Source organism: Papaver somniferum, unplaced genomic scaffold, assembly GCF_003573695.1.
Source record: "Papaver somniferum cultivar HN1 unplaced genomic scaffold, ASM357369v1 unplaced-scaffold_135, whole genome shotgun sequence".
In the NCBI taxonomy this organism is placed as follows: domain Eukaryota; kingdom Viridiplantae; phylum Streptophyta; class Magnoliopsida; order Ranunculales; family Papaveraceae; genus Papaver; species Papaver somniferum.
The window spans coordinates 1,517,734-1,532,701 of NW_020622713.1; the positions used below are offsets into that span (position 1 = coordinate 1,517,734).

The 14,968-nt window shown below is 37.4% G+C and overlaps 3 protein-coding genes and 1 pseudogene across 5 annotated transcripts; 2 read left to right on the forward strand and 2 right to left on the reverse strand.

Annotated features, from left to right (window-relative positions):
• The first annotated feature begins 1,076 nt into the window (after nucleotides 1-1,076).
• Nucleotides 1,077-3,915, forward strand: LOC113334105 (malate dehydrogenase, chloroplastic-like). 3 transcript variants are annotated; one of them, XM_026580443.1, is made up of 2 exons: nucleotides 1,077-1,259; nucleotides 2,334-3,915. In XM_026580443.1, the coding sequence occupies exon 2, from the start codon at nucleotides 2,338-2,340 to the stop codon at nucleotides 3,571-3,573; it is 1,236 nt and encodes a 411-aa protein (XP_026436228.1). In that variant the 5' UTR covers nucleotides 1,077-1,259; nucleotides 2,334-2,337; the 3' UTR covers nucleotides 3,574-3,915. The 3 variants fall into 3 exon arrangements, with proteins under 3 accessions (XP_026436228.1, XP_026436227.1, XP_026436226.1); XM_026580442.1 differs by having other exon boundaries at nucleotides 1,089-1,259; nucleotides 2,330-3,915; XM_026580441.1 differs by lacking the exon at nucleotides 1,077-1,259 and adding an exon at nucleotides 1,976-1,995.
• A 271-nt stretch (nucleotides 3,916-4,186) lies between these two features.
• LOC113333863 lies at nucleotides 4,187-5,278 on the reverse strand (annotated as a pseudogene).
• A 425-nt stretch (nucleotides 5,279-5,703) lies between these two features.
• On the reverse strand, nucleotides 5,704-7,119 carry LOC113334229 (ribonuclease 1-like). The gene is made up of 4 exons (XM_026580560.1): nucleotides 6,961-7,119; nucleotides 6,708-6,863; nucleotides 6,298-6,496; nucleotides 5,704-6,171 (listed from the first exon to the last, which is right to left on the reverse strand). The coding sequence occupies exons 1-4, from the start codon at nucleotides 7,078-7,080 to the stop codon at nucleotides 5,873-5,875; spliced, it is 774 nt and encodes a 257-aa protein (XP_026436345.1). The 5' UTR covers nucleotides 7,081-7,119; the 3' UTR covers nucleotides 5,704-5,872.
• A 4,270-nt stretch (nucleotides 7,120-11,389) lies between these two features.
• On the forward strand, nucleotides 11,390-14,583 carry LOC113333864. Its single transcript, XM_026580236.1, has 4 exons — nucleotides 11,390-11,948; nucleotides 12,025-12,732; nucleotides 12,870-13,065; nucleotides 13,185-14,583. The coding sequence occupies exons 1-4, from the start codon at nucleotides 11,390-11,392 to the stop codon at nucleotides 14,581-14,583; spliced, it is 2,862 nt and encodes a 953-aa protein (XP_026436021.1).
• The last annotated feature ends 385 nt before the right edge of the window (nucleotides 14,584-14,968 follow it).

Consider the following 14,968-nt stretch of genomic DNA (forward strand, 5'->3'; position numbering starts at 1 on the left):
CTCCACCACAAACATCCGGAATCACCAATATTTAGTAAAAAACACCACCAACTCCAAAACACATCACCAACGCTACTGAATCTATTACCAAAAAGACTACTACCAACACACACCACCGCCACCACTGAATTAGGTCAAAACGATGATACGTACCATGAATTTGAAATCCCAATCTCCACCACATACCATTAATTTTGAAATCCAAAATTTTTCAATATCAATAAATTCATGTATTGCGACAACTTAGTTTACACTATGTTACATCATAAAAACGAGACTCAAATTAAATGGAGATTCCTAGGGTTTCTGATACAAACCCGATCCATCGCTCTCTCTGAAATTCGTAAAGTTAGTAAAATTAGTTTTCACAAATTTCACATCTGAAATCGTTTAATTAAAACTTTTGATTGATTTAAATCTCAAATCTGAATGGTAACGATGGAGACGGCAGTGGTTGTTATGGTGGTGTTGGTTGTCGTTGCGTTGATAGAGACCGTGGTGGTGGTTGCAACGATGAAGTTGGTGGTCATCGGTTCTGATGATTTCTATCTGATGATGAAACGAAGAAGGGGAAGAAAGATGAAACGAAGAAGGAGAAGAAAGAAGAGAAAGGTTAAATAAGGAATATTATGAGTTATATTTTATGAAAATTTCAACTATGCCATTTAAGAATATTTATAAAATCTGTTAGGGATATTTGTGAAGGCCTATCCGAAATTAAGAGAATAACTCAATTTCCACTGGTTTGATAACAGTCTAAGAAACACCCAAATCAATCGTAGCAACAAGGTTTCAAACTTCAAAGCTAGTAGGAATTTGAGCAAGGCTTTACCATCGTGCTTGCTGTTAGACAGCGCAAACAGCAGCCCGGCACCGATAATCCACGCGAGTACAACAACAGGTAACATCAATAAATATTCTCAGGTCAGAAGATGCGTATTTTAATTTTGAAGATCCTCCTCTAGTTGTACTCCTAGGGCAACCAAAACTCACTAGTCAGAATGAACCTAACCAACGGCCAGGAACTAGTAGGATGACAATCGTATTCATACACCTTAGGATGGACGTATAAGAGTACTCCAGTCCCAGTGGTTGTTTGGTAACGAATTTGTTGGGAAGGTTTTGTTTGGGAGAACCAAAGAAACTCTTTTAACCAGAACGGCGGAGATATAGATAGACGAAGAAGAAGATACTGTAAGCGAGGGATAATCTAGAATCAGATTCTCCTTATTAAAGCCAATAATTCTCCACTACTACAGGTATTTCATTTTCTTCACATCATTTCTTGCTTTAATTCTGAATCAATCTAGTTTTGTGGATCTCTTTGTTGGATTTCATTTTCATTCAGATCTGTGAGTTTTTTTAGATTGAGTTGATTTTGATATGTTCTGGTTCATGTATTTGTTAGATCTGATTTGTAAGTTTTGAGCAGTCTTTGGATTTTTCATTTTTGAGGTTTAGGTTGAGATTTGCAAGTGTTCTGATGCGAATTTTTCACAAGAAATTTTAGTAGGTTAATGAAATTATTCAAGATTTTTGTTTTTTATTATCTTTTATGTTAGGTCAGTAACATGTTTACAAGTTTAGCTTATAGATTCTATGCATTCTCTCTCAAATGCAGTAAGTTAAGCTGATAGATTGTATGTCCATTGATTATGAGTGTGAAAATTGAGTTTCAATCTTATAAAATCGTGTCTTTGAAATAATAGTTTGGGAGCTGAAGTAAGTTTTGAGCAGTATTTGGATTTGTGGATTTTCATTTTTGAGGTTAGGTTGAGATTCGTTGGTGTTCTAATGCGAATTTTATAAGAAATTTTAGTAGGTTGATGAAATTAAGATTTCTTAATGTTTTGATTCGTGTAGGTGAGCTCATGAGTCGTTGATACGAACTTTACAAGTTTTTGTTAATTATCTTTGTTTTAGGTTAGTAACATGTGTACAAGTTTAGCTCTCCCTTCAGCATTTTCAGCAAATTTATCAACGAATTCAAATGCTGTAAGTTTAGCTGATAGATTATATGTTCATTGATGAGGAATCTAAAATTAAGTTTAATTTGTATAAACTCGTGTCCTTTAAATCGTTTGGGAGTTGAAAGGAGTGATCTTAGAAAACATAAATTCGAGAGACCTATAGTAGTTGTTAGCCTCATGAGATGTATTCTAGAAATGAATATTTTGCACCAAAATCAACTGGATTAGACTTGAATGTACATATGTGTGTGTGTTTCTGGCTTCGATTTTTTTATTTGTGCCTAAATGTGACTAAAAATTCTGTTTTCCTTGTGTAAAATTAAAGCTTTGACATGTATTTTGCTTGTGTTCATTGTCAGATAGTAAGATGGCTGCAACAGCGGCAACTACTTTTTCGGTTGCATCTGTTTCTTATGGAAGCCAAGGATCAAAATCTAAACCCTTGAACTTTAGATTCAACTCCCCAAACTATCTTAAGAGTTTCAGTGGTCTAAAGGCTGCAGGATCTGTTAGATGTGAATCTGAAGCGTCATTCTTTGGCCAAGATAGTGGTGCTGCTCTTCGTGCCTCTGTCGCAGTAAGAGCTGAGAAACAGAACAAGGAGGGTCTTGAGAAATGTTTCCAGCCTCAGGCTTCTTTTAAAGTGGCAATCCTCGGAGCAGCTGGAGGAATTGGTCAACCCCTTTCACTTTTGATCAAGATGTCACCTTTGGTCTCGGCCCTTCATCTCTATGATATTGCTAACGTGAAAGGAGTTGCTGCTGATCTCAGTCACTGCAATACTCCTTCCCAGGTTCTAGACTTCACTGGCCAAGCAGAATTAGGAAATTCATTGAAAGGTGTTGATGTGGTCGTCATACCAGCTGGTGTTCCAAGAAAGCCAGGAATGACACGTGATGATCTCTTCAACATCAACGCTAGCATTGTGAAGACCCTGATTGAAGCCGTTGCTGATAATTGTCCTGATGCATTCATCCACATCATCAGCAACCCTGTCAACTCTACGGTACCAATTGCAGCAGAAATTTTGAAGCAAAAGGGTGTTTACAACCCAAAGAAGCTTTTTGGTGTTACAACGCTCGATGTTGTCAGGGCTAACACTTTCGTTGCTCAAAAGAAAAACCTCAAACTCATTGATGTGGATGTCCCAGTTATTGGAGGGCATGCTGGAATCACCATCCTACCACTTCTTTCTAAGACCAGACCATCTGTAAGCTTCACAGATAAAGAAGTAGACGATTTGACTGTAAGGATCCAAAATGCGGGAACAGAAGTCGTGGAAGCAAAGGCAGGTGCAGGATCTGCGACATTGTCCATGGCATATGCAGCAGCAAGATTTGTTGAGTCATCTCTACGTGCTCTCGATGGAGACTCAGATGTGTACGAGTGCTCATATGTCCAGTCAGAATTGACTGATTTACCCTTCTTTGCATCAAGGATTAAGATTGGAAAGGAAGGGGTTGAGGCCATCATATCCTCTGATCTCCAGGGTTTGACCGAGTACGAAACAAAGGCACTGGATGCCCTTAAACCAGAGTTGAAGTCCAGCATTGAGAAGGGTGTGACCTTTGCACAGAAGAAAGAGACCCCAGCATCAGTTTGAAAGCTGAAACCAACTACTACTACACAGCCATAATATGAGTAATATGTTGAAGGCAAATAAAACCAAGGTTTCAGTTTTGTAGTGCAGCAGAGTTTTCTGTTTCTTATGCAGGGTTGCTATTTTTGAGTAGCCAGAAATAGATTTTGGGTTAACATAGTGTTGTAGGTTGAAGAGAATTTTTCGTGGGTTCACATGGGAGATTGTATTTTCATTTACCCTTTCTGATTGTTATTCTCTATTTTACCTGTTTCCTTGTCAGTTGTCGTCTCTGCAGTGTATGAATCTCATTCAGTAAAAATGGAAGCCTTTAATAAGTTGCAATTGAAAATGCAATTGAATTCATTTGGATGTTAGATCTCAAAATACAGGTAAAGTTTGCTTTTATGGAAGGATCTAAACTGATTTGATTATCATGTTTAAGCTGGATATTCACCAAACTAAAATTTAAATTGCAAGTCTATTTCAGACATTGAGGTAGTTTTAGCGGTACGAATGGAAAGATCCTTGAAGTTAGAAGTAGTACACCAATGTTCTATTTGTGTTTTCATTTAGCAAGCAGGAACATACGTAAGTTTCATACTAGTTCTGTAATCCAAACAGAACTAAATCACACTTAGATTAAGCTGCGGATAATTTGAGAAAATCTGCATCTTTTACAGTTTTCTATAACGCCATTATCCGTGTTGGTAATTTCTCCAAAATAGGGGAACTCAACAGTGGATCTGCACCTCTGCTTGGGTAGTACTGGGCAACTGATTAATGTCAAACCATCTATATCAACACAGATGTAGATCTCGTACAGCTGATTATTACCAACTTCGTCGACATTACATTGTATTCCTGGAGTAAATCCAGTTGCTTCTCTTATGGCATTTCTAATGCGGTTTAAGCTGTAAAATCTTCCATCCGGTTTTATGCCTGCACAAACATATTACACAACCAACGTAATTAGTAACGAGATATAGACTGCAGTAAGAGACGACTTGTTATGCAGACATAAAGCATGGGTACTATATGATACCAGAGTTTGCAAGGATTCTAAGAAGATTAATTTTTCTCTTCAACTTTAGAGCTGATGCAAAGTAACCATGTAGGTCGAGGCATGATTCGGAGCAGGTTCCATGCTTGTTCCACTCATGTCCCCAAAATGTATTTCCATCATCACTGGGACAGGCAAGGGTTGGCCAGTTTCTTTGCAAGTCCCATTTGAGGTCTGAAACCTACATATGGAAACACAGTCTGGTTATATTGTTACCTGTACATAGTAATTAATAACACGTAGCTATATTGATTGACATGTTTCGGCTATAAATCTTATACGTACCAATGATGGATCAAATGAACTATCAGGATCACAGTCGGATGGATAAGACCCATCATTGTACAGGCAAGGGTTGGCCAGAGCCCGTGAATTCCAAAATCTGCTCTTGGTTTTCCGGTGGAGGGAAAGCAGCAACGCCTGGTGTCACAGTAAGACCCTGGCCACTAATTGTACACGAAAAGTGAATAAAAGAAGAACATGTACAGAACAGCAAATCATTAAGTAAAACCAAAGTACAAGTGTTTGGGTTGATTGATACTCACTGATTGAACAAAATAGAAGAAATCAAAATCCTGGGGAAACACATTGAGCAGATAAAAGTTGTAGCACAAGCAAAATGTGCAGAAAAATAATAAAAAAAAAATTGCCTGACTTCATGATCATTGTTGCGGCAAAGTGTACTACTACTACTAATGATGAGAATCAAATTGGTATCCAGCTACATTCAGTATTAATAGACAATAATTATAAGAGAAAGTAGAAACTATTGGTGGGTTGCATTAAAAAAATCATGTCATGTTGCATTGAGATGCACTAAGATATGCCATTAGCATTGATAAAGTGAATTAGATATGCCATTAGAGAAATACATGCAGTTCATTATTAGCTTAAAGTACCTTTTCTCATTTCCTTGCTTTCTAATATATATATTTTTAGGCCATATTTAACTCGTGTCAGGATAGTTTGTGCATCTTTACCCAACTTTTAAGGATTTTTTTATCTTTTTATTGTCATAAAATGAAATTTGCAAATGCAGTTCCATTAGGGAACTAATGCCTTCGAAAATAAAGGCCCAAAACAACATTATTGATTTCAAAATTTGTACTCCATTTAATTCAACTAAGAGAAGAAAGAAAGCAGTAACCAGATGGTTCCACTAGCCGATTGCTTAACCGATACGATAACTGAACATGAATCAACAAGTTTCATACTAGTTCGGAGTCAAACCAAAACAAACAGAAACAAACTGTACTTAAATTAAGCTGCAGATAGTTTGAGATCATCCGCATCTTCTACAGTTCCTGTTGCGCCAGTGTCGGTGTTAGTAATTGCTCCGAAATAGGGGAACTCAACAGTAGATTTGCACCTCTGTCTGGGAAGTACTGGACACCTGATTAATTCAGAACCATTTATATCAACGCAGATGTAGATTTCGTAGAGCTGACTATTACCGTCTCCATCAACATTACATTGTATTCCTGGAATAAATCCAGTTGCGTCTCTTATGGCTTTTTTAATGCGGTTTAAGCTGTAAAACCTTCCATCTGGTTTTATGCCTGCACAAACACATTTCAAAACCATCCTAATTAGTAACAAGATATAGACGGCAGAAAGAGATCTAGAGATGGACGCCTGCTCTGAAGGCTGGATGCGTTGTACATGTGATAGCTCATATATCTTACCTGAGTTTGTAAGGATTCTGAGAAGATTTATTTTTCTCTTCAACTTCAGAGCTGATGCAAAGTAGTCATGCTGGTTAAGGCATGATTCTGAGCAGGTTCCATGTTTGTTCCACTCGTGTCCCCAAAATGCATCACCATTGCCACTAGGACAAGCAAGCGTTGGCCAGTTTTTTTGTAAATCCCATTTGAGGTCTGAAAGCTACATATAGAAACACAGCCTGGTTATATTGTAAACTATATACATAGCAATAATAGCACATATTTACTTTGCTCCCACTTATTTTCATGGATCTGCTAATTAACTGCGTTGCAGGCGACTATAGTCCATTTGGTGGAGTTTTCAGATGTAAGAATGGCTATAAATGGCCGACCGTAAGTAAAATTTCTACCGTAAGTTTACGAGAACTTACCACTGATGGATCATATAAACTATCACGATCGCAACTGGATGGATAAGAACCGTCCTTGTAATTTGGCCAGAGCCCGTGAATTCCAAAATCTGCTCTTGGTTTGCCAGTCGATGGAAAGCAGCAACCACGTTTGGTGTCGCAGTAAGACCCTGGCCACTAACAAAATATAAAAGAACACCATTAGAAAACAAACGCACAGTAAATCTTTAAGTAAGAACAAATGAAAGGAAGTGATTGAGTTGTTGATACTCACTGATTGAACAAAATAGAAGAAATCAAAATCTTGAGAAACACACTGAGTAGAGAAAAGTTGTATCACAAGCAAAATGTGAAGAAGAATGAGAACAGAGAACTTGCTTGATTTCATGATCATGGTTGCAGCCAAGTGAACTGTACTAAAGATGAGAATCAAATTATTATCCTCTATCCCATACTTAGCCAGCTACATTAAATATTTATAAACAAAATAATTGTAAGAGAAAATTATTGGTGATTTGAATAATAATAAAAATTATGTCATGCATTGAGATGCAGTAAGATATGCCTTTAGGTTGATTAGAGTAATACATGCAGTACATTTTCTCATTTCCTACTAATTTCCTTGTTTCGTCTTTCGTATATTTTTAAGCCGTATTTTTGTCTCAAGGTTATTGAGCATCTTCTCCTAATTTTACGGATCGAATCTATCTTCAAGTACACCAGAAGACAATAAACTCTCTCAACAACCATCTGTTCTTTCAAAAGCATAATTTCCTCGTTCTCTTCTTCATGGTTGCTGATGGAGACACCAATTTGCTTGGCGATACCAGGCCCAAAACCGCAACTACCTAACCATTGGGCCTGAACAGATCCGACCAACCATGACAGCAAGGTCTAATGGATCATAAATCAACTGCTTATTGGAATTGGATTTTTTTTTTTTTTGAAGCATTTTATTGGAATTAGATCATGCTCACCATGTTCTATAACTCATAATATCAATTATCATTCTACGACTTAAAATCAAAAGCCAGTGAAAAAATAAGTTTACCGTACATTAGCTATCTACACTGTGCAAAAAATTCACCTACAGACAAGAATGTAGATACACAAGCATTTTTTTAATGTATTTTTCTTGTAAACATTTTTTTAATGTATACATACTGCTGATATGCCCATTCATTGATTATTTTTTCCTACCGTAAGAGCAACCACAGTCATGAGACGGACCAAATATCAAAAGCCAGACTAAAAACCAAAAAAATTTGGTTTTCCGTGCGTTCAAGCGCAGTGGGAGAATACCAAAATTTGGTGAAGCGTAACTTATACCCACGTTTGATGCGGGACGCAACTTATATCCACCTTTCTTGATGGAGCGTGTTTATAATATGCGTCTGAATGAAACGGAGGTATAATGCGCGCTTGAATGGGACGTAGGTATTATTCACGCCGTGCACGGGACGTAGATGGTAATTGCGTTTGCTGGGACGGAGTTACAAATTGCGTCTCATTCAAACGCAGATAGAAACTGCGTTTGTGTCGGGTGGAGATGGAAGTTGCGTATGGACTGGGCGGAGATGGAAGTTGCGTATGGTTTGGGCGGAGAAGGAAGGTGCGTCTGGGCCGGACGTATATTTAGAATCCGTCTGACAGTAGTTTTAGCATTAACAGTCTTTTTGAGTGTGCAATCTTCCTAGGTTAAATTCTATTATTTTTATAACTTTCAATCTTTTTTTTTACTTCTATTTGCTGGTGCTGAATATTCCCGTTGTTTCAGCTTATAAAAAGGAATGTAAAAGCAATAAAATTCATTTTGCATCTTAATAAACAGGCCTGTGGTACCGTATAGCTAACATTTTCGTCAAGATTTTATCAGAAGGTACATTGGATTTGAGAACCTGTTCAATGCAGAATGCTTATTAGAATGGGTTTCTTTGTCCCTTTGTCACCTAGCTTATTAGACGGATTCTAAATGTTAATGCGCCCAAACCAGACGTTAACAAAAGTTACGCCTGCTAACAGACGTACATTAAAGTTACGCCACGCCCAGACGTACATTAAAGTTACGCCCATACTGGACGTACATTAAAGATACGCCTAGACACAGACGCTCACAATACATGCGTCCAACCCAGACGTTTTTTATAACTGCGCCTCATTCATACGCCCTTTATACATCCGTCCCATTTCAGGCGTAAGTATTAACATCGTCTGACGCGTTTGAAGGGGGCGGAGTTTATACATGCGCCTGACTCATACGGTGATTATATGCTCGCCTGATTGTATACGGTGATTAAACTTACGCCTGGTATCATACGCTCCTAATACTTCCGTCCCACTATATCTTTTTTAGTCTGGGCCGACGACCACATTTGGTCTCAAACCCTAAATTTGGCGACCAAATTTGGGTTTACTCCTCACCACTGCGATACTTTCTGGGACCAAATTTGGGTTTAGTACCCAAATTTGGTCGTGACTGTGGTTGCTCTAACTGCAAATAAATATCCAAGTTACTCCCAGCATATTCAATAGACCCACCTTCCTCCATGGGATCAGGGATTTAGGAGTACCCCGAATATAGTGACACCTAAAGAATCAGAGAAATGGAAACATGGATAAAAGAATAAAGTTTTCACGTGAGGAGAGAGAAATCGTGAAGTGGTGTGATTTGAGGCGAATTTTACTTTTTTTTGTTTTTTTCAGTCACTTTCTTCTTTCCTCCGTCCTGGACGGCGGAATGACGATGGCGTCTGGTGGTTCTCGATCTCTACAGACTGGCTCCGATGCTGTAGAGGGTGTTTCTTCAGGAGCTCCTTTTAACTCACTTTTTCCTGGTAATGAATCAGGTTCTTTTGGTCAACATTCAATGGGTTCTAAACCCTCTTCTGATGAATCGTTGAAGTTTGGGTCGATTACTTGGTCGGATTTTTTTGCTGAGAAGAAAGCTCAGCCTCAGGAAGCTGAATTGAAGTTTCGTAATCCTGCTATTGTGAATGGGAAGAAAGTTGTATCTCACTCTTTGGCAGATTTTGCTGATAACATTAAGAAATGTCAAGATCTGGTGGTCGGAGCTTATGTAGGTAAGAGATCTGCGTATATGGCGGTTAAATTTGCTGTTGATAAAGAGTGGAAACTTAAGGGTGAGTTTATTACATGGTGAATCTATAGTTGTATTTGATTTTGCTCTTGAGGAAGATCGAATTGTTGTTTTGGAGAGGGATTCTTTCTATATTTCTAGCAAATTATTTGTTATTCGTCTTTGGAGTAGAACCCTTGAGAAAGATCTTGAAGAATTGCGTACCATTCCAATTTGGATGAATATTAGAAAAGTACCTTTGTACATGTGGAATCCTATAGGCCTGGATAGCATTGCTAGTTGTGTGGGTGTTCCTATTATGCTTGATAAATAGACATTAAATAGAACTAGAATGAGTTATGCTCGTGTCTGTGTTGAAATTGATATTTCATGTGAGTTTCCTAGCTCTATTCCTATGTATTTGGATGGTATGGTAGCTTTTGAAGTGGATGTTGAGTACCCATGGAACCCTATAATGTGTACCAATTGCAAGACTTTTAATCATTCTTCCATTAATTGTAAGAAAGTGGTTGCAATTGTGCAGAAGAACCCTGTAACTCAAGGTAAGAAGAACATTCGTGATAAGGAAGGGTGGGTTATTAAAGGCTCTAAGAGGAATAGAGACAATATCGAAAATGAAGGTGTTAAGGTCACACAACAGAGCTTGGCTACTGGCTCTGAATTGGAGAATCAAATGGAGGGTATTGAGCAATCAATAACTGGGATGGATACTTCTAAAAGTTCTTCTCACTCTGCAAAATCTGGCAGTGGTGGTATGATTGAAACCATTAATATGTTTGAGGTCTTAGTTGAGCAGGATCTCAATGTATCTCTTCACCAACCCAAGCAGGCTCAAGGGGAGGATATGAAAGGTAATAGTACCGGTTCTTCTCTTACTACTGATCAAGAAGGAGGAGCTAGAGCTCATTTTATCAAGACCAATGAAGGGTGTCCTTCAAAGCTAGCACCGGCTAAGAACACAGATCTGGTAGAGGTAAGAAGCATAATCTTACCCAAATCCATAATGTTTAAAATTGCAATTTGGAATATAAGAGGGCTTAATGACCCTCTTAAACAAGTAGAAGTAGCTTCTTTTATTAGATTAAATAAAATTTCAATAATTGATGTTATAGAAATCCATGTTCAAGAATTATGTGCTAGTCGTATAAGACACAAAATAATGCCTTCTTGGCAATTTCTAGATAATTACAATAATGATTCTATTGGTAGGATATGGATTGGTTGGGATCCTTGTGAGGTCAAGATTTCTATTCTTCATTCCTCTGCTCAGTGTATTTTCGTTTTAGTGGATACTGTTAAGGGGTTTTCTTTTGTGGCTACTTTCGTGTATGGCAACAATGATATTGGTATTCGTCGGTCTTTATGGGAAGACATTTGTAACTTTAGTCAGTATAACTCTAGACCTTGGATTATTTTAGGAGATTTCAACTCCATTATGTCACTTACTGAGAAAACTGGTGGTGCTGAGATAAGGCCTTTTCATTATCAAGATTTAAGCAACTGTGTTCAAGAGGCTCATATCATGGATCTACCTTATTCAGGATGTTTCTATACTTAGTTTAATAAACAAGGTGCTACTAGAATTGGTTCTAAGATTGATAGAATCATGGTTAATATGGAGTGGATTGATCAGTTTATAGATTCAAAGGCAGAATTTCTTCTCCCTGGGGCTTCTGATCATTCTCCTGGAATTGCCACTATATTTGAAAAAAGGAAACATGGGCCTCCACCTTTTCGATTCTTTAATTATATGACTGAGGAACCTGATTTCCTTGATTTGATTAGAAGGGTTTGGTCTGTTAAGGTGAAGGGTATCCCTATGTATGTGTTTATGACTAAACTCAGGAAGGTCAAAGTTTTTTTTTTAATTTATTGGAAGAGAATTAGATTTAAAAACCTCTTTGAGCAAGTTATGGAGGCAAAGAAAGAGATGACTCTAATTCAGCAGCAGGTTCAAGTCCATCCTCTTTGTCCTGTGTTGGCTAGAAAGGAAAAAAAAGCAGTTCAACAATATGCTAAGATTTCTAGATATGAGGAATCTATGAAGAAGCAAAAGTCTAGAGTCCAGTGGCTTGATTTGGGTGATTCTAACACTCATTTTTTTCATAATTCCCTTAAGGAAAGGAGATCAAGGAATAATATTCTTACTCTTACTTCTAGGGATGGTGTGTTCTTGGTGGATGACAAGGAGATAGCTGCAGAGTTTATTGATTTTTTTCTCTAAACTTTATGATGAAGAAGGAAAGGAGGACACTAATGGCCAATTAATTGAGGATCTCCACTTTGATAAAGTTATTGATGATACTTCTAAAGAGGCTCTTATTAGGTCTATTACTAGAGATGAAATAGTTCAAGCTCTTGCTTCCATAGGATCAGGGAAATCCCCTGGTCCATATGGTTTTTCCAGTCATTTTTTCAAATACTGCTGGACAATTATTGGAGATGATTTTGTGGCTGCTGTCAAGAATGTTTTTAAGAGCTCCAAACTCCTTAAAGAGGTAAACAACACCTTTGTTACTCTTGTTGCTAAAAATGAAAATCCTAGTGGTATAGTGGACTACAGACCTATAGCTTGTTGTGGAGTAGTTTATAAATGCATTTCCAAGATTATCTCTCTCAGAATGAAGTTGTTATTGAAGCATTTAATCCATCCCTGCCAATCTGCTTTTATAGCAGGAAGATCTATTCAAGACAACAGTCTAGTGGCACATGAGATTGTTAGGAACTATCATAGGACTACTGGTACTCCTAGATTCACCATGAAGATTGATCTCAGGAAATCATATGAAACTGTTAGCTGGAAGGGAATTCTTATTACTTTAAAGAAGATGGGATTCCCTGCTATATTTATTGGTTGGATTGAACTTTGTATTACTTCACCTAAATTTATGTTCTTATTATTGGGTCTCCATATGGCTACTTTGGAGCTAGAAGAGGACTCAGACAAGGGTGTCCCCTCTCTCCCTATCTATTTGTCATGGTGATGGAGCTTCTCAGCATTCTTCTTCAAAAACAGGTTGACAAAGGTGTATATGGTCTCCATCCTAGATGCAAAATAATCAGACTGACTCATCTCTGCTTTGCAGATGATGTTTTGGTATTCTTTAAAGGCACTACTAACTCAGTTGCTACTTTAAGGAGGGTATCATGGAATTTTAGTGCTTGTTCTGGTCTTCAAATGAACCAACAAAAAATTTCTCTGTTTGCTTCTGCAGTTGGAGATGATGAGCTACAGAATATACTTCATATTATGGAATATCTTGAGGATAAATTTTCAGTAAGGTATTTGAGTCTTCCCTTCTCTCTACTAGATTGTCTTACTATGACTGTCAGATCTTGATTGCCAAAATAAAAACTAGAGTACAATCCTGGAAATATAAACACTTAGCTTTTTCTGGTAGATTGACATTGATTAAGCATGTTTTATCTGGCATGGTCTTCTTTTGGTTATCCTGCTTCATCCTCTCTAAGAGAGCTATAAAGGAAATAACTAATATATTTAAAAGGTTTTTATGGGATGGCTGTGAATTAGGAAAGAAGCATTGTCGTATTAGCTGGTCCACTATATGTTTTACTTATAACGAGGGAGGGTTGGGAGTTAGAGACATTGAAGTTAATACCTTATATGTTAATACAAAACATTTATGGGACCATGCATCTGGGAAAGACTCTATTTGGACTGATTGGGTCAAGAAGAATATTATTCAAACAAGAAATATTTGGGAAATGCATATTCCTTCCGATTCTTCTTGGTGCTGGAGAAGAGGGCTAGATCAGAGACAAATTGCTAGAGATATGGTTATTACAATTTTGGGTGATGGAGCAAATACTAGATTTTTGCATGATAATTGGCATTATAAGGGTAGACTGTCTTCTTGGATGGACCCTTCTATAATTTCTGAGTTCTTACCAAATGATGCTTGCACCGTCTCAGATTTTGTTAAAAATGATGAATGGTCTTTACCTTCTTCAACTGATCATAGCATTGCAGCTATCTTTTTACAAGTGACTTCAACTGATTTCCTTACTTTAAAGAAAGACAAGGTTATGTGGTCTGTTAGTAATTCTGGGGTTTTTTCAGTTAAAGATACTTATAATTCCTTATTTCCTCATGGTGAGAAAGTGAAATGGAGTACCCTTGTATGGTTTAAGCTTCATATACCTAGGCATTCATTTATTACTTGGGTGTCTTTACATGGCATATTAAAAACTAGAGATAAGCTTCTTAAATGGAATGTTATTGCTGCTTCTTCTTGTTTATTTTGTGCTGCTACTGAAGAAAATGAAGGACATATGTTCCATGCTTGTGAGTTTGCCATCCAAATTTGGAGAGGATTGCTTATCAAAATGGGATATCATAGAGAGCTTTATAATACTTGGCAGGAGGAAATCCAGTGGTGCATTGATGAATTTAAAGGCTATTCATGTGTTGTTCTGATTAAGAAGATGATATTCAATAGTTTTATTTATAATATCTGGAGGGAAAGGAATTCTAGGATTTTTGAATCTAAATATAATTCTTTGGAATCAGTGAGTTACCAACTTGTCCAAGAAGTGTGGCTTAAGTTGAGTGCTCATCATTTGAAGGATGCTGATTCTGCTGCTAACATGGTTTTCATGGAAAGATGGAGGGTCAACTGTGAGTTCATTTTAAAGCAACCTATTTTATGTGCTTGGGTTGCTCCTACTGGTTATGATGTTATGATAAATACTGATGGCTCAATGTCTGAAGCTGGTGCTGGTTTTGGAGCTATTATAAGAGATTCTCTAGGAAACCATTTGATAGCAGCTATTGGATGAAGTCACTCTATCTCTGTTGAGATTCATGAACTGCAGGGTGTGGAACTGGGTTTAAAAATTGGTCTTGAGATTGAAGCAAATTGTATCCACCTTTGCACTGATTCTTTGTCTACTTGCCCGCTTCTTAAAAGTAATGATCCTAAACCCCCCTGGAAGACTGTCCATATTTGGAGTTGATGCTGGGTAAATTTTACTTTGTGAAGATTAGTCACTGTTATAAGGAGAGTAATAGATCTGCTCACTATCTTGCAAGAATTCACCCTTGTTCAAACTATGTGAAGATTGATGAAGCTGAGTTTACTTTGGAGTTTAGAGAAATTCTTGCCGCTGATAGGGAAGGGAAAGTTTTTATCAGACATTAGTCTGTTTTTTTTTCTTTGCTTGT